This window comes from Ursus maritimus, unplaced genomic scaffold (assembly GCF_017311325.1).
Source record: "Ursus maritimus isolate PB19 unplaced genomic scaffold, ASM1731132v1 scaffold_26, whole genome shotgun sequence".
Taxonomy (NCBI): domain Eukaryota; kingdom Metazoa; phylum Chordata; class Mammalia; order Carnivora; family Ursidae; genus Ursus; species Ursus maritimus.
In genome coordinates, this window is record NW_024425119.1 from 17,132,048 (window position 1) to 17,157,625 (window position 25,578).

Genomic DNA, 25,578 nt, shown 5'->3' on the forward strand with positions numbered 1-25,578 from the left:
GCTTCATTTGTTGTTCTTTTCCTGACACCTTTAGATCTAAGATTAGGTGATATCTGAGATGTTTCTTGCTTCTTGAGATAGACCTGCATTGCTATATACTTCCCTCTTAGGACCACTTTTGCTGCATCCCAAAAGTTTCAGACTATTGTGCTTTCATTTTCATTTGTTTACATGTATTTTTAAATTTCTTCTTTAATTTCCTGGTTGACTCATTCATTCTTTAGTAGGATGTTCTTTAACCTCCATGTTATTTATGGTCTTTCCAAATTTTTCTTCCGGCTGACTTCAAGTTTCATAGCCTTGTGGTCAGAAAATATTCATGGTATGATCTCAATCTTTTTGTACTTCTTGAGACCTGATTTGTGATCCAGTAATTTATCTATTCTGTTGAATGTCCCATGTGCACTTGTAAGAATGTGTATTCTGTTGCTTTAGGATGAAATGTTCTGAATATATCTGTTAAGCCAATCTGTCCCAGTGTGTCGTTCTAAACCATTGTTTCCTTGTTGATTTTCTGCTTAGATGATCTGTCCCTTGATGTAAGTGGGGTCTTAAAGTCCCCTACTATTATTGTATTATTATCAGTGAGTTCCCCTATGTTTGTTATGAATTGTTTTATGTATTTGGGTGCTCTCAAAAAATATTTATAATTGTTAGATCTCCTTGTTGGATAGACACTTTTATTTTGATACAGTACACTTCTTCATCTTTTGTTACAGTCTTTGGTTTAAAATCTAGTCTGTCTCATATAAGTATTTGCTACTCTGGCTTTCTTTTTATGTCTATTTGTATAAGAAAATATTTCTCCATCCCCTTACTTTCAGTCTTCAGGTGCGTTTTGGTCTAAAATGAGTTTCTTGTAGACAGCATATAGATGGGTCTTGCTTTTTTATCCATTCTGACAGCCTATGTCCTTTGATGGAGCATTTAGTCCATTTACATTCAGAGTAATTAGTAACAGATAGCAATTTAGTGCCATTTTATTGCTCGTCTTGTTGTATCTGGAGATTTTCTCTGCTCCTTTTTAGTCTTTTTCCCACTCAATGAGTCCCCTCTAATATTTCTTGCAGGACTGCGTCAGTAGACACAAACTCCTTTAGCTTTTGTTTGTCTAGGAAACTCTTTATCTCTCCTATTCTGAATGATAGCCTTGAAGATAGAGTACTCTTGGTTGCAGATTTTTCCCATTCAGGACGTTGAATATATCATTGCCACTTTTTTCTGGCCTGCCAAATTTCTATGGATAGCTCTGCCACTAACCTTATTTCTCTTCACTTGTAAGTTAGGGAATCCTTTTGTCTTGCTGCTTTTAGGATATTTTCCTTATCTCTATATTTTGCAAATTTAAGTACAATATGTCTTGGTGTTGGCCTACTTTTGTTGATATTGATGGGAGTTCTCTGTGCTTTCTGGATTCGGAAGTCTGTTTCCTTCCCCAGATTAGGGAAGTTTTCAGCTATAGTTTCCTCAAATAAACCTTCTTCCCTCTTTCTCTCTTCCTCTTCTGGGACTCCTATGATATGAATATTAGTACATTTCATGGAATCACTGAGTTCCCTAAGTCTACTTCCATGATACAAGATTTTTCTTTCCTCCTTTTGATCATCTTCATTATTTTCCATAATTCTATCTTCTCTATCATTTATTCATTCCTCTGATTCTTCCGTCCTTATGGTCATTGCATCCAGTTGGTTTCAAATCTTGGTTATTGCATTTTTTATTTTGGCCTGATTGGTTTTAAGCTCTTTTATCTCTGAAGTAAGGGACTCTCTGGTATCTTCTATGCTTTTCTCAAGCCCAGCTAGTATCCTTATGATTGTTTCTTTAAATTCTGGATCAAGCATATTACTTATACCTGTTTTGATTGGATCCTTGGCCATGACCCTTTCTTGTTCTTTCTTTTGGGATGAATTCCTCTGTCTTGCTAATTGTCTAGGTCTCTGTCTTCTTCTCTGTGTTAGGAAAGCCTGCTGTGTTTCCTGCTCCTTAGAGTAATGGTTTTATGAAGAAGTCATGTAATGTTCAAGACCTGGTTCTTCAGGAAGTGTCTCTGGTGTATGCTGCATGCACTCTGCTGTTGTGTTATGGCTGCTCTGTCCCTCAGGTCAATCTTCTTCAGGGTTTCTCCTTGCCTATAGTGGAGAGTGTTTGAACCTTGGCCAGAGTGTGGTGAATTTTAACTAGGTGTGCTCTAATCTGCCTTTTAAAAGAGACCGAAAACTTTCCACTAGAGCTGAAGTATTGCAGAACTCTGTGGTCAGTAGACGTGGTGCATGCAAGGGTTTGTGCTGGCCTTCAGATGGAGGAGCCTGCTGCACTGGTCCTCAGGCACACTTGCTGGAGAAAAGCAGTACCAGCAAAGCACAGTGGGGACAGGGCTTAGGTTTAGGCCACCAGTGTTGCTGCTGTGCTGTTTACTGAAGTTGGTTTATATTGAGGGGTGGGGGAGGGAAATGGCAGCTCCTTTGTCCCCACAGAGGGAAGTCTGTGCTTGCTTTTGTCAGGGAGGCCCTCCTAGAAGACTGAAGAATTTCCTCTCCTGCATCATAGGTGTTTTTCAGATCACTGTTTTCATGCTATCTGTGTCTGGGTTAATTGTAGTGGAGCAGAACAGTGCACTTTGGGTTTTAGCCCAGCCAGAACAGAGTCTTAAAATTCCAATCTTTAAGCCACCCAGGTGGCTTAATCAGTTAAGTGTCTGACTCTTGACCTCAGCTTAGGTCTCAGCTTAGGACCTTCTTAGATCCTTGTCTCCGGATTGAGAATTCAAGCCCCTTGTGGAACTTACTTATAAACAAACAAACAAACAAACAAACAAACTTTAGGGACCTGGTGTGGCAGGGACCTGCACTGGTCTTCTGGGGGAGAATCTTGCAGCACTGGTATTGGTGCAGGTTTGACACAGAAGGGCGGGGTTTGGAGCGAAGTGCACTAAAGAGCCAGTGTCCAGGTTAGCTGCCCTCAGCAGGTATCTCTGCATCTATGCTGAGGGATGAAGGGAAGGAAATGGCGCCTACTGGCTCCTTTGTGCCCAGAAAGGCAATGCCTTCTCTCTCAGATGAACTCCAAGAAGGGGGAACCATCTCCCAGTGCATCTCAGGTGATCCACAGATTGTGCCCTCTGCCCCCTGAATTACCTTCCTGCCTTTTCTACAGGAGCACTGCAGCACCCTCAGACCTTTATACCAGCCATGCCATGGACCTCTCAAACTCCGGTCTTTGAGCCCTGCTGGTGGCAAATATGAAAATCAGCCCCTCTTATTTTCCCAGTCAATGACTTTGGGGAATTGTTTTTCTTGTGCGATCCTGTGTGCTCCTCTTTCTCTCATCTCTCTCTCCCATCCCTCCACACATCTGCATACCTCCTACCTTCCACAATGTGTCCTCCTCTCTCCCTCTAGCTGTGCAGTTTGTTCTGTAAGTCCTCAGATTGATTTCTTGGGTATTCAGAATGATTTGATACTTATCTAGCTGTGTTTGAGGGACAAGGCAAGCCTAGGGTCCTCCTACTACTCTGCTGTCTTAGCTTCTTCCTCCTTTATAGTGTTTTCAAAAAGACTCACTTGATGTCTTAAAGTTCTTTATAAACTTAAATTTAATTTTTGTTGTCTTCCTCACATTTTTATTTTGGTATATTAAAGTCAAAGACTGTCCTCAGTGATCATTGGAACATTTTACCAATAATCTAATTCATACATACAGTCAAGTATAGATTCTCTTTTAATTCCTAGGAAGATCTGTGGATTTGGATGTTACTGAAGCTGTTAAAACCATCCATGAATTCTTCCTGTCTAAAGTCTTACTGTATGCAACCTCATTTACAATGGTAATTTACAACCTATTTTTAAACATTCAGACTATGAATAATCTTTCTATTTAGAAGCATTTCCTCTCTGAATTCCCACAACTATTTTGATTCTGCAAATCATATGCTAATTTCAGTCTTTTCTTTCTATAAATTTAGAGCTCATACCTTTAACGATGCTCAGCAAATTTAGTCACTTTGTGGAGCAAACATGTTCTAAGGAATTGATATCTTCATTGACTTGAGGCACTCATAACTCCAAGAATATAAATTTAAGATCCTTAGTCCCATCTTGTAATCAATATTGTTGGGTATTAAGAATAAATTCTACCTGTCAGAAACTATTGTGGAAATAATTTTTTCATGTGGAAAATAAATGTAGCTTCTGTGAACATAGCTATGCATGTCATATATTAGAATTAATTACTAATCAGTATCAATGCTTATGGAATATTGTATTTCTATTCTAGCTACTGAATGAAGCCACTGAAATAACTGGTTATGTTTACATTCCAGAAGAAAGCATTTATAGATAATAATAACTTTCCTCTTGAAGTGACTTCTGTCTGTCTATATGTGTTGTCTTTTGTAGCAAATCCATTCTCGGGTCTATGCTATTCAGCATGACATTACAGAATGAGCCTCCCATAGAAATGATAGCTCCAGGAGTGTGGGATATAAGCCAGCCATCTCTAGTGATCCTGCAGGTAAGTGTCAGGCTATGAGATTAAAGTATACATGGCAAAAAAAAAAAAAAAAAAGTATACACAGCAAGTATTGGTTGATAAGTAGCTTCTCAATTACAGAAACAATTTCCTATTAGGATCACACATTTTAATAGTCTTCCCTTCCTCCAGTCTGCTGGGATTTGTAAAACCTCTAGTTCTTTTATTTGTATTCAGTACTCTCAAAACACTTTTCCCCCAGCTTATATAACAGCAATTTCGAGCCATTCTCCCTCAAACATGATCAAAAAGGAAAGAAATGGAGTGTTGCCATTAGTATATTCATTATGTGGATTCATTTTTCTTTCCATTGTCTGAAAACAATCATTGGTATATATTATTAACTTGGTACATCTGCCTCTGCATTGTGTCATGATTCCTTAAAATCCTTCAATTATACATTTCCTATATGACTAGCACTAGGTCAGTAGTGGAGGAGAAACTGCAAACAAAATCCATTCAGCATACTTTCTTTACTCTTAAGACCCCCTCTTCTTTCTGTGATTTGTAATCATGAATAAAAGGTGGCTAATGATTCCAGGCTTTGGTCCTTACTGCTGAGAGCTCCTTGTGTGTTCATCATTATAAATGATCATATTGGTTGGATACTTAAAGCATGGCCACTCCCATATATGGAAATGCAGGGAATATGGACTTTCCATCTTTACAGGGTAAAACTGGGAAGTGCTGTCTGGGCAGCACTTTCTATAACTGGATTTCTCAACCTCAAGACTAATGACATTTTGGAACAGATAACTCTTTGTTGTGGGGGCTGTCTTATGCATTGCGGGACATTTAGCACCATCTTTGGCTTCTACCTACTATGTGCCAGTAGCATCTGCCTAGTTCTGACAATCAAAAAATACTCCTAGATATTGTCAGATGCCCTCTAGGGATAAAATTACCCTCATTTGAGCAGAGCTGTTCTAGAGAAAGCTAGTGGAGTTTCTAAGCTCAAGTTTCCAGGTTTGGGGTGAGGGACAAAGTTTAGCAAGATGTTGAAACTGGAAGAGAAAAATAATACTAATAAAAATGTGGTTTCCACTGTGAAAAAGAAACTCCTTGTCAAACATTAATCAAAGATCTACTTCTAGTTCATGGATGTGATGAGGAGAAAGAGTGTTTGTTCAGGTTCAATCTTGGCACAACATCATAGGTACTCAACATATAATGGCTTATTATTTAACAGATGTTCCATTGTAACATGATGACTACCTTTCTTTAAAAGGACAAATGCAGGAGCACCTGGGTGGCTCAGTTGGTTAAGTGTCTGACTGTTGACATCGGCTTAGGTCATGATCTCAGGGTCGTGAGATCAAGCTCCAAGTTGGACTCCACATGCTCAGCATGGGGTCGGCCTGAGATTCTCTCCCTCTGCCCCTCCCTCCCGCTCATGATCTCTAAATAAATAAATAAATTAATAAATAAATAAAATCTTTTAAAAAATGCATTTTTTAACAGACTATTGCTTGCCAGATACAAACTACCTCGCTTAATGAGAATCTTCCAAGACTGACCATTGTCCAAGCTTTTAGGCTATAAAGTTATGATTCAAGGAGTCTTTATCGGCAGTGGTGGGAGTGGAAGAAGCAGGAGAGACTATCAGATTATTCTTCTCAGATGAGAAGAATAACTCCTTTAGAACACATATCCTAGCAAGTGGAATCTCAGGATTAGTTTCAAGTATTCAAGAGCAGCATAGATTTCCAACTAGACATCTGGAGCTATAACCAAATTTATCTTATAAAAAAGGGGGGGGACATGTAAATCATTCAACAGTATGCAAAAAGTTAAATAATCTAATTTTTACAAAATAGTTTCAAATGGCATAAACATGAAAGGAAACTTCTCAGGATATTTTTAATTGATGATAAAATATATGAAATAAAATAGGAGTTATTAAAGTTAAAACCCTTACTAACCAATATCACTCTAATTATATACAGCCAAATTTAGAGCAGAATCTTTCAGCCTAAAGATTATAGTGAGGAAATTAGCAAATTCTGCAACCAGTGTTTGTGTTAAGGAGTCAGATGGGTATCAGGTAAAGACATCAGGCTCAGAGTTAGAAAATCTGGATTATGGTTTTAGCTCTTAAACAGAAAACTTTATGACTTTGAACAAGTCACCAAACATATTTCACCTCTGTACAATGAAAGGGTTACACTATGCCTATCCAACTTCTTTCAAATCTGTACTTTTCTGATTGTCTTTTATTAGATAGGCAGTTACTGCCCCATGGTAGCCACTCTAGTATGAGAAGGGATGTGATATGTCACAAAACCTGAATCCTTTGAGTCCATCACTTTATTTTAGGTTCTATGGATTAAGTGCCAACCAGAAGCAGTGGATGGAGTGAAGCAGATCTGAGTTCAGAAGTGGACAAAGATTGGGGCGGCTGGGTGGCTCAGTTGGTTGAGTGTTTGCCTTCAGCTCAGGTTGTGATCCCAGGATTCTGGGGTCGAGCCCCACATCCAGCCTTGCTTTGGGCTCCTTGCTCAGTGGGAAGCCTGCTTCTCCCTCTCCCTCTGCCTGCCGCTCCCCCTCCTGTGCTCTTTCTATCTCTGTCAAATAAATAAATAAAAACTTAAAAAAAAAAAAAAAGAAAGAAAAACATGCAGGCGAATTATTGCATGATTCCATTAACCTGGATCTCCTTCAACTTCCTGCCTCTCTCTATGTACAATCTAGTACAGTGGCTCTATCACAATTTAAGAACTAAGGGCAGAGTTTTAGTCAATGTTGCTCTTGTTCTATTCTATATTCCTCGACTTCCCCATCTCCCCATTCATGTCTAAATTCACTATATTCTGGCTTATTTGTTATTCTTAGTTGCCCTATCCAGTGGTGGTTTTAGTTCTCTTCATACTAGCTCTCTGCAACTTCTGGCACTCTCTTTCCCATTACAGAACACTCTTCTCCTCTCATTATCCTTTCTCTGTTTCCTTCCCAGGCTCCCCTTCTGCTAGTCTTCCCTGTTGACAGTTCTCAAAGGTTCCATCTGCTGCCCATTGCTATTCTCAGTATATATACTCTCCCTGGGAGAATCTCTTAAAAAGCTTTGTTGCGATAGAATTCACATATCATACAACCTTCCCATTTAAAGTGTGCAATTCATTGTTTTGGGACTCTTTTTTTTTTTTTTAGTTTTTTCAAAGATATGTACAATTACCACCAGCATCAATTTTAGAGCATTTTCATCACTTCAAATAGAAATCCTACATCCTTTAGCTATCACCTCCTATTCTCCCATTTTCCCCAACTCTAAGAAGCTGTTAATCTACTTCCTGTCTCTATAGATTTACCTATTCTGCATATTTTATATAGATCAAATCATACAATACTTGGTCTTTTGTGACTGTCTTCTTTCACTTAGCATAATGTTTCAAAGTTCATCTACATTGTAGCATATATCAGTATTCATTCCTTTTAAATGTTGAATAGTATTACATTGCATGGATATACTATATCCATTCCTTAGTTGATATGCATTTAGATTGTTTCTACCTTTTGGCTATTGAGAGTGGCACTGCTATGAACTTTTGTGTACAAGTTTGTGTGTGGACATATGTTTTCATTCTATATATATATATATATATATATATATATATATATATATATATATATATATATATATATATATATATATATATATATATATATATATATATATATATGTATGTATCTGGCACTAGAATTTCTAGATCTCGTTCATTTCTGAGGTTTTATTCACAGTATCCATCCAGATTCACTTCTTAATCTATCTCCAGTTCAGGTTCTTTCATACTACACACTTCAGACAAATACAGCCACATACCTGCTGAAACTCCCACGTGGATATTCTATAGACAGTTTCAAAGAAAACATATCCCAAACTGAGCTCACCTCTCTTTCCAAATTGCTCTCACTTCCTGAATTATTTATGTCTGTTCATGCCCCTACATACGTCTCCTTGTTTCATTTGCCTCGTCCCTCTTTATCCCTACTCATATTCAGTCTATACTATATCCTGCCAATTTATCTCCCATATATTCCCCAAGTATATCCTTTCAATTTGCCACATCTGCCCTAGTTCAAAAATTCCCTTCTAGGTTACAATAGTTTAGCTGGTTTTCTTGCCTTTAGTTTTGTCATTCTGTAATCCAAAATCCATAAGTTTGATCTTTCTAAAACTTAAATGTGAACCTGTCACTCTTCTATTTACACTCTTCAATAGCTCAGCACTTCCTAGAGAATTAAGGTCACGCTCTACAGCATGACTCCCTTCCCATTGTTTCTCTTGCCACTCCTTGTCTGACACTTCAAGCTCCAGCAACTTTGAAAATGTTGTTGTTTCTGACATGCACTGTCCTGCTTTTACCTTGTGCATTAACAAATACTGTTTTCTGCTGGCAGTGTGCCCTCCCTCTTCCTTTTACCATCTACTGCCTACCCCTCCTCTGACTTTGTTTGTGTAATTAATATTCATCTTTTAGGATCCACAGGCCCTCCTCTAGGAATCTCTCCCACATGCTCTCCTCTCTTTCGACCCCAAGCAGGGTTAAGTGACCTTCCTCTGCATTCACATAATAACTAATAAGATTTTTATCAACACATGGACCATATTACATTTCTTTCTTATTGACTTTTTGTCCATTGAATTCTTGATTTCTGAAGGCATTGGGTGTTTTTATGCCCAACATCTAGCATAGTACCTGAGATATAATATTTGTAAAATCAGTGCTATGTGTGATCACTACAGTAATCCAAACTACAGATATTTCTAAACTTAGCACTTTATTGCAAGTATTGGAATCCAGATTCTAGAGTGTTTGGTTCTTCCTTTTATCTAAGTGACCTTCCTCTTAAACCAGTTCTTACTCACTCACCTGAAGTATTTTACTTTACCTAACATTATATTAGATGCTTACTCTCCATTATCAACAATGTTAGGGAGAGGCAATAGTCTTATTGATACCAAGTCTTTAGAACACAGTACATTTTGCATCCTAATGTAGCAGATTTTTTATTTCTTTTCCACCACTCCTGAACTGCCTTATGGTTCCCTCTTTTACAATTCCTTCCTTTAAACTCACCACAATTGCATCCAGTTGGTAGGCATTCTTCCTTCCCCTGAACTACCATAGTACTTATGGTCTAACATTCATGTGCCTTATAATATCCAAAATACATCTACAGTCCAAGGAGTTAGTTCTTTGAACAAGTTAACAGAATCATGGGGGCCCAGGCTGGGCCCATGGACACCTCTGGGCATGGTTGTGTCATGGACACTGAGGACATTCATAGCAACTTCCTCAAGGAATTCCAAGTCATGAAGTCATAGTAGGAACCATGGTGGTCAAGTATAAATGGAGAAGGATGAGGAGAAGAAGTGAAGTAAGAGGCATAAATGGAACACAAGAAGTCAATATCCAGATGTATAAGGAGGTGTGAATCAGAGGATTGGATAATCAGGTCTGAATTTTTTCCTGCATCTCTCAGAGAAAAGAGCCTCAACATTTTTTGTCGTTGCTGTTCTTGAAATCAGGAGTCTATCCTCAATGCTTGAGGCAGGAATGTAATAAATAGGTATTAGGGCATATGCAGTGGAGACAGTTGAGGAGATCTCTTGGAGCACTCCATTAAAAATACTTTTGAGACCAAAGCAGGGTTGGTTAGTTACAATGATAGAAGGAGAAAACTGGAGTCACATGTTTGCCATCACTGACTTGAAGCACGGCTTTGGGGTTTATGTATATATATTGTACTATACTTTAATTATTAATGTATATCTTTTCTCCTTAATTAGACTTTAAGTTTTTTGAAGGTGTTGGATCCTTTTTATATCTTCCATAATTCATGATACGTGAAAAAATTCTAGAGCAAATATAATAACATATACTTTGTGGGAACTTCACTTCTGTGAAAAATTAGAACAAGAGGCATTTGGGAGAAGTGCCAGTATTTTCTATCAGTGGGTCAGTAATTTTAGCCTCATGACGTATGATATATTGCAGTCTGTATAGGGCCTTATTCATATATCAGAAATTAAAAATTCATAGTGGAAATATATCAAAATTTATTATATATTTGTGTATAGGGATACTTCAATATTCTCATCCAGTAGCTTTAGTTTCCTCATCCACTGTGCTCTTCACTTAAAACCAACATAAAGTTGAGCTAGTTCATCAAATACTATTTCTAGTATTTTTGTTTCATGTGTTTAAAATATTTGGGCACAGAAAAAGTAACATAACCTGCCAATACTGGAGTTACTTCTCTCCAAGGGACCAAAATTAATCTTTCTGTCAAGAGGGAAAATTTATTATAATATTGCTTTTCTATGACTCAGTTCTTTTATCATGTTGGAGTAATAAATGGTACAGCGTAACAAAAATTATACCAAAAACAAATGTGGCAACAAATTTTAGGGGTTATAAAATTGCTAAAACTTTTTTCAAGTAAATAACCCAAATAGATTCAACTGTATTTCAAGCTGTAACTCTCACAGTCTACCTTATAATATTTCTCAATTTTCTCTGAGATCCCAAACTAACATAGTTCAGCAGAGAAAAATAATTTAGATTTTTTAATATGAAAAAATGTATTATAACTTTAAACACACATATGGGGCACTAAAATATCTAGCTCATTTACATAGTTTGAAACCGTATATTTTGTTAACTTTTTTTTTATTTACGAGAATAAGATCATTGCCGAAATATGGTTTAAAGGAAAGCACATTCTGCCAAAAAAAGGCCTGAATTCTAGCCCTGTCTATAAATCTGAACAACAGAGCATAAATATTGTATTTGGTTATACACTTAAACAGATCTTTACCAGAAATTTCATGTCTACAAAGTGGTTCACAGCCCTGTAGATTTCCAAGTATAAACCAACATAGAGTAACTCTTGTTCTTTTCTCAGGTATTTACATGAGAAAAGTATAATCACCATCTACAATTTTTATCATTTAATCATATAAAGACATTTTAATACTGAACTGTATAAAGGATATAATTTCAGCATTAAACAAAAATATAATATGTGAATTCATGAAATTTCATATATTGCTATTTTTTTCTCATTTTTCCTCAGACAACATTACAGATTACTAATTTATACCATTAATATAAATAATTGAGGATTTGCTAAATACCATATGTATTTAAATACCAAGTCCAAACCCTAATGATTCATGATTCCTTTTCTTTCTTTTTTTTTTAAAGACTTTACTTATTTATGTTAGAGAGAGATAGAGAGCACACAAGTAGGGGTAGGGGCAAAGGGAGAGGAAGAGAGAGGCTGTCAAGCAGACTCTACGCTGAGCACAGAGCCTGACATGGGGCTCGATCCCACAACCCTTACCCAAAATCAAGAGTCAGATGCTTAACCTACTGAGCTAGCCAGGTGCCCCAACCCTAATGATTCTTTTAAAAATTAGTTTTAAGTAAAAAAGAGCACAGAAAACATAGGAATTTTCCTTTAGTTTCTATAAACTTTAGAGAGATAATATTAAATTAATAATGCATTTTGAGGCATTTAATACATGGCAAATCATTTCTTTATTCCAGATTGATTTTCCAGCTACTGAGTGGGAGTATATGAAACTTGATTCTGAAGAGAATAGAAATAATCTTGAAGAACCGCCAAAAGAGTGTTTAAAACACATAGCCAGACTTTCACAGAAACAGTCACCCTTACTGTAAGTGACCCAGGTCTTGTGAGTGAATTTTGCCTACTGTCTTTGATACCATCAGTTATACTGGAAGTCACATCTGTTGGACTATCAATTAATGTATAGGAGTTAATTAGTGATTTTGTATGTTTTTTAAAGATTTTTTTCCCCATGGCTTTTAGTAATAGAGGTTTAACTTTAGTCAAAGTAAAGTTAACTTTAGTCAACTTTTATACATAAAAAGTATAAAAAGATTGGAAATCATTCAGTTCAGTACAACAAAGCAGAGACTGATTAGATATATATCAGCATTTAACAGTGATAAACCATTGCTTAACCATCCTTCAACTAAGTAAAAAGTTGTTTTAGTAAATAGGAAAAAGCAAAATTTAAATTTCATGGCAGATTTCAAAAGAATAGATATAAATAATGTTTTAGTGGCACTAAATTAGTGACTAAGGAGTACTTAAATTTTGTCAAACAGTAATTCTCCGAAAAATAAAGTAAAATCCCAGGAAGAGCTATAAGAGAATTAGTGATATCAGTACTTTCTACTTGGTAATATCTAAGCCATAGGTGATTGTGCTCATTAATAGCATGCAAAAACATAAAACTAAAGAAGTAACATTTTATGTGTATACTGTGATAAGATATAAAATGTGATAAAGCCTTTTATTCCAAGAATAAGAAATTGTTTAAATACTTCGACCAGGAGAGTCATGTGATCTAAATAATGTTTTTGAGTGTGCCCTTGGACCACAAGTTGAAGAATGGCTTAGGGAGAAAATAAGAATGGAATCAGTACAGTAAGAAGGTTGATGTAATTTTTTAAGCAAGAGGTCATGGTGGCTAAAACTAAGGTGATGGCAATGGACATTGGTAGAAATGGCTAGATTTGGGAGATCTGTTTTGGAAATTAAGAACTTGATGATTAATAGTAACTAGGGGATAAGCCAACTGAGAAAGCAAAAAATCAAGTTAAGTCAATGGAGAATCCAAATTTTTGAATGATTGAATAGGCAGATGTTAAGAATTATTTTCTGGAGAAGGAGTAAGTTTGGGCCATTTCAGACTGAGGCACTGAGGTGATCAAGGGTTCCGTTTTGGGTAATCTTATTACTGCCCTTATCTCTAATTTCACCTTGTAATACTTTTCTCCTCATTCACTTCAAGCCAGTGACATCAGTCTCCTGTATATACTTCAAATGTGCTGGTCCTTCTCCCATCTCAAGGCCTTTTCATTTGGTGTTCCCTCTACCTGAAATACTCCTTCTTCAGTTCTTCACATGACTGAATCTCTCATCCTGTAGGTCAGATATTTCACTTCTTCTTAAAGAAGCTTCTTTGATTACCCTGTCTAATGAAGTTTTTCTCTTTACTCTGTCTTTTTACCTTTTATTATCACACATAACACAATCTATTATCATCTTGTTTGTTAATGCATTTTTTCTTTTCTTCCTCATAAATTTGTAAGAATTGGGAGAGCAAGGAACCCATCTATCTTGTTTGTCAGTGTATTTCCTGTACTGTACACTGTGCTGATAAATAATACATGTAAAATAAATGTTATAATGAATAAAGTTCCTTCACATAACATCAGATATAAAAAGTTGCCTTAAGGGTTGTAAATGATGGACTATTCTCACAGTCCTTATTATATATACATTTTGAAAATCCATTGTTATACTAGACTACTGTCAACTAAGTGAAGCATCTTTTCTACTACTTACTCAAAAATATAAAACGTTACATATAATAAGTGTGTCACATATCAGATTAACTAACATATTTGTAATGGGTTTTTTTTAAATATGAAAAAGGTGCCATGCTTTGTAATTTTAAGTATATTCAAACAAAAAAAATCAAAAGCAACAAATAATGATAGTAACTTCCTTTAAATATTAGGAGTTTGTGTTTTTTAAGTTTAACCCAGTGAATCCCAAATTGTTTTGGACCTAGTTGCTATTTAAATGAATAACTTATATATAAAACGAGCAACATTTTCCTCTGTTTTACTTACTCAAATACAATTATTAAGCTCAGTACAGTAGAATTTCATTCTAGATTGTGAAAAAGATGGAGAACAGCCTTCAATGTGATAAAATTTGTGTTAGAATCAGATTAACTTGTTTCAAAATACCACATATTGTCATTTATATAGTGACAGTTATTCCTTCTTTCAAATTTATCAAATGTAATCAAAGTCAGGAAATTCAGACTCAATGAAATGCAGTGAAATGTACATAAAATATTTGTAAAAATTTTAAAAATATCGATTCTTGATGACAACTAAAAAGTTTCTTTTCTTTTTTTAAAGAGTGTTTCTAATATGAAGAAGATTCCAGAAAAAAGACAGAAAAACATTTGTTTTGAAAGGAATTAATGCTTCCAATTCTAGCTATGAAAGGCACCTATTCCTAGACTAATTCTGACTTAAGGGAATATGAGACAAGAAAAATACATATGAAACAAATGCTTTCAGAAATTGGATGGGTCTTGAGGTGAAGTCATGAATAAAGTAGTTTTCAGCCTGGAGGCACTTTCTACATCATGGCTCTGGGAGGTATAATCAAAGAAGTGGTCTTGCTGAGATTAAAAAAAAAAAAAAAAAGTGGGCAGAGACCAGAGTTTAATGATGCTGAAGCAGCTGGAATTTCTAGAGCATAACAGTTAGAAAAGGATAGGAGCTGCAGAAATACATAGCTGAGTACTTAGCTCCTCATGAGCAGGTAGAGATTTTGTAAGGCCTGCAAAAGAGCCACCACAGGGAGATGTGAAATGAATGTAGATTTTGCAGGTGTCACAACGCTGAAGGACATAGAAATATTGACCAGTAAGAATGAAAAAAGATCCCAGAAAACCCCAAGCATTCAACAAAGAAACCTGAAAGATCCATATTAAGAGTAAGCGCTCTCTAGCCCAAGATTAAAGACTATGCTAGACCTAGTCTAACCTAACATATAAAAACAATTCTTAAAAGGCTAAAGCTGATCTGCTAGTACTTAAACTGCCTACTAAAAAAATCGAAACATTTAACACCCAAAAGATGGCAAAATGCAGACAATGTAGCATTTTAAATATTTAATGTGCAATCAATAATTGCTAGACATAGAAAAACTCAGGAATATATAACCATAGCCCGGGACAGGAGACAGCAGTTAACAGAGATAAATCCAAATATTTTTAAACTAGCAGCTAATGATTTCAATACAACTATTATAAAGACATCTATGGATTAAAAAAAAAAGATGTATATGAGTGAACAAATGAAGTCTCAGTAAATAAAATTGGAAATTTAAAGGCTGAAAAACACAGTATCTAAATTTTCTAAAAACCACTGAAAGAGCTTAATAAATTGCATAATAAAGAAACAACAATGAGCTTGAAGAAAAGGCAATAGAAAATTAGCCATGTTGAAGTACAGAAAAAAATAATCCTAAAAATAGTGATAGATCCTTGTAACCTGTCAGACAATACTGACAATATGTGTATTGGAGACACAGGAGTGAAGAGAAAGATCTAGGCCAAATAAATTAATTAATTAAGTAAGTAAGTAATCATAGTCAAAATTTGACAAATTTGTTTTAAACTTCTACCCACAGATATAAGAAACTTAGCAACTCCCAAACAAGCACACAGACACACCCACACATCCATATTATAGTCAAATTTCTAAAAATTAAACATAAAGATAAAAATTCTTAATGCATCAGAGAAAATAAACAAATTCCTACAGGGGAATAACTATCATATTAACTGCAAATTTCTCATCAGAAATAATGGGATCCAAAAGACAGTAGACTATTATCTTACATCTAGAAAGGGAAAAAGAAAATCTATCAACTTAGAATTCTATAACCAGTAAAATTATATTTCATAAATGAAGGCAGAATGAAAATATTTTCAATTAAACACAGCAGAGTTTGTTTATGATCAGCTTATCTGTACTGTAAGAAATCTTAAAGGAAATACTACCAGCTGATAGAAAAGGATAAATAGATAAAAGCTTAATATATAAGAATAAATGGGGGCGCCTGGGTGGCACAGCGGTTAAGCGCCTGCCTTCGGCTCAGGGCGTGATCCCGGTGTTATGGGATCGAGCCCCGTATCAGGCTCTTCCGCTATGAGCCTGCTTCTTCCTCTCCCACTCCCCCTGCTTGTGTTCCCTCTCTCGCTGGCTGTCTCTATCTCTGTCAAATAAATAAATAAAATCTTTAAAAAAAAAAAAAGAATAAATGAAAAGCTCTATAAAGGGAAAATAGATGGAAATAAAATTACTTTTACTTACACATTTAACAATTTCTTTAAAAAATAATTAACTATATAAGGCAAAAATAATTACAATGTACTGCTGGGTTTGTAATATATGAGAATAAAATGTATAACAACTATAATAAGAATGAGAAATGGAAGAATGAAAGCATACTGTTTTAAGGTTCTTATACATAAGGCAGTGTAATATTAATTCATTGTTGGCTGTGATATGCTAAAAGATAATATTGTAATCTCTAGAGAACTACACCACCCAAGTTTTAAGTGCACATTTACAGACCAAGAGGAAGACAAAAATGAAATACAAGAAAACAATTCAAAAGATAGCAGGAAAAAGGGGAAAAGGGACAAAGAAATGGTTTGAAAACAACAACAACAAACTAATAGCTATATGGTTGAGTTAAAACCAATTATATCCATACTATGTTAAATATAAATGAAATAAAACTCTAATTAAAAGCCAGAAACTGTCATCTACGTTACAAAAGCAAGATGCAACTTTATGCTACTTACAGGCCTATATTTTTAATATAAGGATTCAGCCATATTAAAACTTTAAAAATGGAAAAAGATATATAAGAAAAATTATATCATCTTGATAGATTTGGGGAAAAAAAACAATTGACAAAATTCAACACTCATTCATAATAAAAACTCACAAAACTAGGAATAGAATGGAACTTTCTCAACCTTAAAATTGAGTTTTAAATCTAGATCTATGGAAAAATCTAGAGTTACCATCATTTTAAATGGTCCAAGAATGAATGCTTTCCCCCTATAACTGGAAAGCAAGTATATCTATCTAAATATTTCTCCTCAATGTTGTATTGGAAGTCCTAGCCAGTGCACTATAGTAAGAAAAAGAAATTAAATGTGTTCAACTGGGAAAGAAGGAAATAGAACTTCCTCTATTTTCAGATAATATGATTATTTAAGATCAGAATATTTGGCATCAATGTACAAAATGCAATTGTATTTCAGTGAAAAACAGAAAATAAATTTTGTTTTAAAATTCAATTTACAGGGGCACCTGGGCGGCTCAGTCAGTTAAGTGTCCCGCTCTAGATTTTGGCTCAGGTCATGATTTCAGGGTCATGAGATCAAGGCTTGTGATGGGCTCCTCACTCAGCAGGGAGTTTGCTTGTCTCCCTCTTCCTCTGCCCCTTGCTCTACTCTCTCTCTCTCTCTCTCAAATAAATAAATAAATCTTAAAAAAAATAAAGTAAAATTCAGTTAGCAATATCAAAACCTCTACATTAAAAAGTATAAAACTTTGCTAAGAGAAATTAAAGAAAACCTCAATAAATGGAAGGTTATATCATATCATTGATTAGAATACTCCCCATTGTTAAGATGACAACCTAATCCTCCCCAAATTAGTCATATAGATACCACTTTGCACTCATTAGAAGGGATAATATCTTAAAACGGGGAAAATCAAGTGTTAGCAAGAATGTGGTACAACTGGCACTGTCATACTCTGCACATAGTAGTGTAAAATTTTACAACTACTTCACAAAATATTTTGACAGTTTCTTCAAAAGGTAAACACATACCCGACATAAAACCCAGTCATTCCCCTCCCAGAAATTACCTAGGAGAAATGAAAAAAAATACATCCTTACAAATCATGCATACAAGTGTTTACAACAACTTTACTCATAATATCCCCAAGCAGAAACTTCAAATGTCCATCAGGTAGGAGAATGGATAAGCAAACTGTGGTGTATTCATACAAAGGAATAATACTCATTAGTTAAAATGTATGGATTACTGATATACTCAACAATAGGGATAATTTTAAAACAAACTGAGTGAAAGAAGCTATAAATAAAAGTATTTCCTCTATGATTCCATTTATGTGAAGCTCTAAAATAGTTAATATTAATCCAGAGTGAAAGAAATCCTGCCAGTGCTTACCTCTGTTTGCATGAGAAAACATATCTTGAAAGGAGTATGGTTTTCATTCAGAATATGCATTTGTTAAAATTTATTGAACTGAGTGTATGCATTCTTTTTGATGTAAATTATGCTTCACTAAAAGAAAGTAAAAGAAAAATATCTTATTCAATATTGGGGAGAAAGGAATTTAATCAGAACAACATAATTTGCGGGGCACATGGGTGGCACAGCGGTTAGGCGTCTGCCTTCGGCTCAGGGCGTGATCCTGGCGTTCCGGGATCGAGCCCCACATCAGGCTCTTCCGCTATGAGCCTGCTTCTTCCTCTCCCGCTCCCCCTGCTTGTGTTCCCTCTCTCGCTGGCTGTCTCTATCTCTGTCAAATAAATAAATAAAATCTTTAAAAAAAGAAAAAGAACAACATAATTTGCTTTAGTAATAATTTGATAATAATTTTGTAATAGGATTTTTTCTTCTGAGGACTTTCTGGTGCTGAAGGTAGTGACAAAATAGGACAGGAGCCCAAGCATACTTCAAAAATCTCTATAATCCAACCCTTTCATTTTGTAGATGAAGATGGCTTTTAAAATGTAGAGAAATATTAACCTTTAAAATATTTTAATATTTCTTACTATCCTTCTTGGAAGTTTTAGCTAATTTAAGCTGAGCAACACTGTCAGTTTGGAGGAGACAGTGTTCAAAAGCTGTCATTGTCATGTGAGAAATGCTGTCCTCCAGTTGAACTGTGGTTCTGAATGCTTCTGCTGGAGTGTGAGCAAAACATGATAAACTGTCAGCAAGTCAATGGCCCTAGTCCTAGATTTCGATCTTCTGTTTGGAACCATTCTCCAGGGGGAAACACTTGGGCATTTAAACAAATCCTATTCACTGGCATTTTAACTCCAAACTTCCTGCTAAATATGAGAATTTAAAGCCCAAATCCAGGGATGAATTGAAATCTTTGTTTTTGAAGTTTAGTGCAGAGTTTTCTGAACTCTCATGAAACTTGCTTTGAGATGAAGGAATATCATCTTTAAAATATGCCATTTTTTCACAGGCACACTTGGGTATAAATTAATTTGTAAAGAAAGTAAGAGAGTAAATTTTCGATTACCTCTGTTCTAAGTAGTACATGTGGCAGGATTCAGATAAAACTTGCTCTGCCCTAAAGGAGACAGAGATTTTGTTAACCAAAATGACATTTAAAAAAAAAAAAATTAGTGGCAAGAATGAGAGGAAGGAAAAATAAATGTGAATTATCTGAACTGAACTCTATTTTATTTTTCTATAAAAGAATGAGGTTAGTAGGAAATAAGCTAATAAAATAACCTATCAAATTATCCCAAGAAGATAAAGGACTTGTTTTCCAAAGTAAACTAAAATTGAAATTCAAAGAACTGAGTAAGATTTTGTACTGTAATGTTTGTTAGTGTAGCAAACTCCAATAAATTACAGCTTCCAATCTGGTTTTGCAGACTCTCTGAGGAAAAGAGAAGATACTTATGGTTTTATCGCTTCTACTGCAACAATGAAAACTGCTCCCTTCCTTTGGTCCTGGGTAGTGCCCCTGGATGGGATGAAAGAACTGTTTCAGAAATACATACCATTTTGAGAAGATGGAAATTTTCTTGCCCTTTGGAGGCACTTGGACTTCTGACTGCTAGGTAAGAATTGCATAACAAGCATGATATTACTGATGAGAAAAATTTGAAGAGAAAAAAATAGGACTCTATGATTAATTCAATAGCTATTCTGGTTGTTCCCAATTTCAGTAGTTATAGATATTAAATTTAGATAAATGTAAAACTATGAATGTAAATCTTAAACAGATCTAAGCTATAATTGTGTCTTCTGTACTAAACTGGAAGTATAATTAATGGTCATAGTTTCTTAAATGAAGAGTTTAGTTACTCTTACAGAAATAACAAAACAAATAAGGAAAAATAAAATTCTCTATTCTTTACTCCCCTCAAAAGAAAAAAGTCCTTCATAATTGGAACCATATCTTTGATACAAAATGCCCCACGTATAGAGGGTCTACAATTAATATGCTAATGATAACGGTAAGGATAAAAGGGAAAAACTTATCCCTTATGTATTCTCCAGGCCTTGTCTCAGAATAAAATACACAGGGATGCAGTTGGGAATGGAGTAATGATGTCTTCTTATAGTTAGGGAGAAACATGTGGGAATAAGTGTGGAAACTGGCTCTAGTTTGGGGAAACAGCTCTTCCTTGGCTTCTATTTTATATTAAAAGCCAAGAAGAGCTATTTTAAATTTGTCTTGATAGCATCAGTTCACTGATGCCATGAAGAAAGTCTGCAGTCTCTAGAATCAGGTAAGAATTGTGGAGCTCAGTTCTATTCTGAATTCTCTCTCAAGGTCCTGACAGAAGGGAAAATGTGGGAGAGAGAGTGACACAAAGGACTTTTCAAACTGACTTACTTAGGTTTATGTTAAAATTAGTGTACTTTCCAAAACTTCTGGGATAGAAAAGGAGGTGAAAGTGAAAGTTTTCTTTTTCTACCACAATGAGATACCACTTTACACTTACTAGGATGGCTATAATCAAAAAGACAAACAATAATAAGTGTTGGTCAGGATTTGGAAGAATTGCAAAATTCACACATTGCTTGTGGGAATGTAAATGGTGCAACCACTTTGGAAAACAATTTTCAGTTCCTTAAATATAAAATACTGAGTTACCCAACAATTCCACTCTTAAGTATATACCCAAGATAAAATACATGTTCAATCAAAAACTCATACATGAATATTCAGAGCAGCAGTATTTATAATGGCCAAAAAGGAGAAACAACCCAAAGGACCATCAACTAATGAATGGATAAATAAAATGTGGTCTATCCATACAATGTAATATTATTCAATAATAAAAGGAATGAGTAATAATGTTATGACATCAGTAACCTTGAAAACATTATGCTGAATGAAAGAAGCCAGTCACAAAAGACTACATATCGTATGATTCCATTTATAAGAAATGTCCAAAATAGGCAAATCTATAGATACAAAAAGTAGATTAGTGGTTGCCTAGGTCTAGGGAAGGTTGGGGAAAAAGGGAGTTGACTGCTAATGGATATGAAGTTTCTTTTTGTGGTTATAGTTATACAACTCCGGGAACATGCTAAAAACCATTGAATTGTACACTTTAAGTAAATTGTATGGCATTGGAGTTATATCTCAATAAAGCTATTAAAATTTTAAAAGAATAGTTGTAAAGGTAAAAACAGAGGTATAAATCTCTATAGTATCTCTAAAGCCTAATTTTCTCACCAGATGATAAAACAGCTTTCTAGTTTCTAAAGCATAAACTGGCTTTATGGAGGGGAGTTATTATTGTTTTACTAAGATATACCTTGGTGTATTTTAAGGACATTTAAATGTGTCAACTAATACTTTTTATAAAGTTTATGGAATATTTCTTAGAAAAATCTTTTTTTTTTTTTGAATACCCAAGTTTTTAAACTTTATAACAGCTTTTTGATCTTCTTTTGTTCAGAGGTACATAGATTGTTGCTCTGACATAGCAAGAATTTGGAATTCTCAGCAAACAGATTTCATTATATATATGCATATATCAGAAGCATGCAGATCACACATGAATATAATTTCACTCAACATAGGCAGTAGGCATTCACTCAAGTTGGTAAATCAGTAATGAGCCAAACCTTCATACATGTGCAAATGTACAATTAACAGCAGATTATTTTAGGTCCTAAGTGTCCTTCGAATATTAAAAATGAGCTAGGAGACCGCTTCTGCGACAGCCTTGTGAAAGCTGTATCTTGCAATTTTCATGTAGAAGTGGCTTCATATCCCATCTCATGAGTTTAGCATTGCACAGCCAGGGACCACGCTGATATCATGCCGAAGATTGTGAGACCTGCAATTCCAATACCAACAAATTCCGGTGACTTGAAGCTTAACACTGATTATGGTCTCAGTGTCATCAATACAATGTTTGTGTCCTAGAATTTCCTTTGGGCATGTGGTTTGGACCTGTTCCAACCTTTTGTTTCATGGCTTTGAAACATTGAGTGGAAAGTTCTGAGAGTCCTATTTCCCTTTTCGCTATCTGTAAGGTAATAGTTATAATAAGGCTCTTCTTACGTGGTCTGAGTATGTCATATAGCTACACCGTTGCCCATAAAAACAAATACTCCAATGGTTACTTCAGCAGCAAATATCACCAGTAGGCAGGTGAAAAGCCCCAGCACACACTGCAACTGCCTGATGGCTTCCTAACACCTGAAGAAGCCCACAGCTATTATCAGGGCTCCTTCCCCAACCAGCACATAGAGCCCCAGGTCGATATACTGCGATGACTCAACCTCTGATAAAAAATCCTTCATGGTGGGGCGCCTGGGTGGCACAGCGGTTAGGCGTCTGCCTTCGGCTCAGGGCGTGATCCCGGCGTTGTGGGATCGAGCCCCACATTAGGCTCCTCCGCTATGAGCCTGCTTCTTCTCTCCCACTCCCCCTGCTTGTGTTCCCTCTCTTGCTGGCTGTCTCTATCTCTGTCGAATAAATAAATAAAAAATCTTTAAAAAAAAAAATCCTTCATGGTGCCTCCAAACCAAAACCATAGTCCAAAAGCGATGACAGCTGACCTGGTCAGCCAAAGGAGCAGCTTGAACCCAAGCTGTAGGTACTTCATGTACCGTGGACACCTGCAAGAGGCGCTGCACAGGGCTCTAGTGGGATCCTGAGTCCCCAGCCCCACGCTTGTGTTCAGAGTTGTGGCAGCCTCTTACAAAAATCTTTATCAGAATAAAGCCTATAATAGTGCTTAGTTTTCTTGCTTGTAAAATGAAAGGATTCGCTAGACGGACTTCGATATTATCTGACTCTGATAAGTAAGCATAATTCTGTTTATAGTGAGCCTTCTCTACCAAAATAGATGCTGAAAATCTATTTGACTCAATGTTTTAAATATAAAGATCAAATTGTTACTTAGTGCCCCTTAGTACTATCTAATTTTATTATCTGCAATAACCCTATCAGTCAAATACTATTATTATTCCAATTGTACCTGTGAGGAAGCTGAGGCTTACAGAGATTAAGTTGCCCAATGGAATGCTAGTAAATTGAAGAGCTCGGGTTAAATCCAGAGATTTAGAGCTTGAAATTTTAACCGCTGTGCTTACAGCCTTTCTACATAAATACTCTAGGCTATTTACATATTAAATATGTAAATAAAACTATCTTAAAATGGTCTTATTATAGTAAATAGCAGTACTTAACTATCTTATCATGCTTGGATGTTTCTACTTCACTGTATAATTTCTTTTTCTCTCAACAATCAGATTTTTAGAAATCATAGGGACTGGTTTCAAAGTAGAGTGCTGTTTATTAAGCATCATTCAGGGAACTTACCAGAAATTTGATTTATTTGAACATTGGACAGTTCCTTATCATGCACCAAAGAAGGTCACTGGGAAGGTTAAAATATTTCCATTGTGCTCATTCTATGACTCCCACTCTTTTTAACTGAACTACTAAAAAACTTGAGGACAAGCTGTTTCCGAAAATGATCCTTTCAACTTCTCTAAATTCAAAAGCTGACTTTTCTGAGAACAAACAGTTTGTGCTTGTTAAGTGAGTTGTCAGAGTGAGGTCTTCAGAGATCTGTATTTTTTCTCCTTTGAGTATTCTATTTTTCCAATGGTTTAACCTCTTGAGAACCGGTGTGCTCCATTTCTAGCTCAGAGAATTTTTAATATTGCTGTTTATTTAATCCAATCCAAAGATTCACCACCTCGTTTTGGTTTATTTTTAGCAAGAGACATGTTGAGATTTAATTTACCTAGTGTGGGGCACGGGGTGTTAATATTTCCACTACTGAGTGCCAGCAGTGTGCTCACCGGGTACTGATATTTCCATTAGAGAAGGCAATGCTGTCAGAATACCAGAGACCAAGGGCTAAGGTCTGTGGTTCTTGGCAGATGGTTGCTATTTTCTTGAACTCTGATGCACAGGCGTAACTATTCAACTGCTAATAGCAAGCAGAAATTACCCAAGGAATTAAAAGACAGTTCAAGGAAAGTATTCATTTAAAAATAGCAACTCTGAACTGGCATCAGAGCATTACATCAGAAGCTTAAATAAAAATTTGACAAGGTACTAGAACTTGCCATCCCACATGGTGTAAAATTATTATTTTGAGGGAAGAAGAACAATGTTTAACAGGCAGTGCCTTAGCTTCCAAAATCAGTTTCCTTGGAAAAATGTTTCATAAACATGTTTGCATGAAACCACTGTATCTTTTATTATAGAGATTAATTTACATTAAAGACATTCTTGACTACCATTGTAAATAGGTAGCATGGAATATGGAAAAGGAGACAGTTATAACTTCTACATTAGACTAAATAATTAAGTGATGATGATGGTGTATCTTTCCCATTTATATATTGAACACAAATATGTGTACGTGGAAATCAACATGCAATGAATCAAAGAGACTGAATAACAAGTCATAGTGACTATCTCTAAAACACAATTTAGAGAAAAAGACTAATGCTAAAGATCAACCCACAATATATCCCATACTATAACCAGAGTATTAAGTACTATATGTGCCCAAAGGAGAAAGGGACAGATTCTTTCTGAGAAGGTAAGGAAATCTTCACAAAGGAATTGAATTCTGAATTGAAATATTCACAGTAATTTCCTGAGTGGAGAAGAGAGGAAATGGCATTTCAAGAAGAAAGTCTAGCATGTGCATAGTTATAGAGGCTCAGAGAATAGTAATTTAATATCATATTAGGAGAGAACTGTACTGTGAGACAAGACTGAAAAGGATAGGTCAGTTTAGGATGTTTTAGGTCTCATGAGCCAGGTAGTTACTACAGACTCATTCCTGCAGCCCATGGAATTTTGTTAAGAATGGGAGTCATACAACCAGATTTATGTTATACAAGAATAATGCTGACATCAACGTGAAGGATGGACTAAAGAAAGAAAATGAGAGCAAGGATATTAGATAGATGTCAGGTATTGAAATAGTCCATTTGAAAAATGGTCTGGGCCTGAAAATAGTAGAGATCCACAGAGCAGATCTGAGATACATTTCAGAGGAAAGTGAAAAAGAGAGAAGAAATAAGGAAGACTTTGAGCTTTCTGTTTGGGTAAATGATAGAAAACTATATCGTCAATCAAGACAAGGGTTATAGAAGAAAGAGAAAATCTGGGTGGT

The 25,578-nt window shown here is 35.6% G+C and overlaps 1 protein-coding gene and 1 pseudogene across 2 annotated transcripts in view; one reads left to right on the top strand and one right to left on the bottom strand.

Moving 5' to 3' along the window:
- Nucleotides 1-25,578, top strand: part of PIK3C2G (phosphatidylinositol-4-phosphate 3-kinase catalytic subunit type 2 gamma) — a 318,577-nt gene that overhangs the window by 90,937 nt on the left and 202,062 nt on the right. For both annotated transcript variants that reach the window (XM_008707062.1, XM_008707063.1), the window contains 3 exons: nt 4,398-4,512; nt 12,084-12,214; nt 19,834-20,022. In XM_008707062.1, coding sequence (XP_008705284.1) covers nt 4,398-4,512; nt 12,084-12,214; nt 19,834-20,022 — 435 coding nt within the window. The remainder of the gene's footprint in view (nt 1-4,397; nt 4,513-12,083; nt 12,215-19,833; nt 20,023-25,578) is intronic.
- Nucleotides 22,211-23,122, bottom strand: LOC103677820 (annotated as a pseudogene).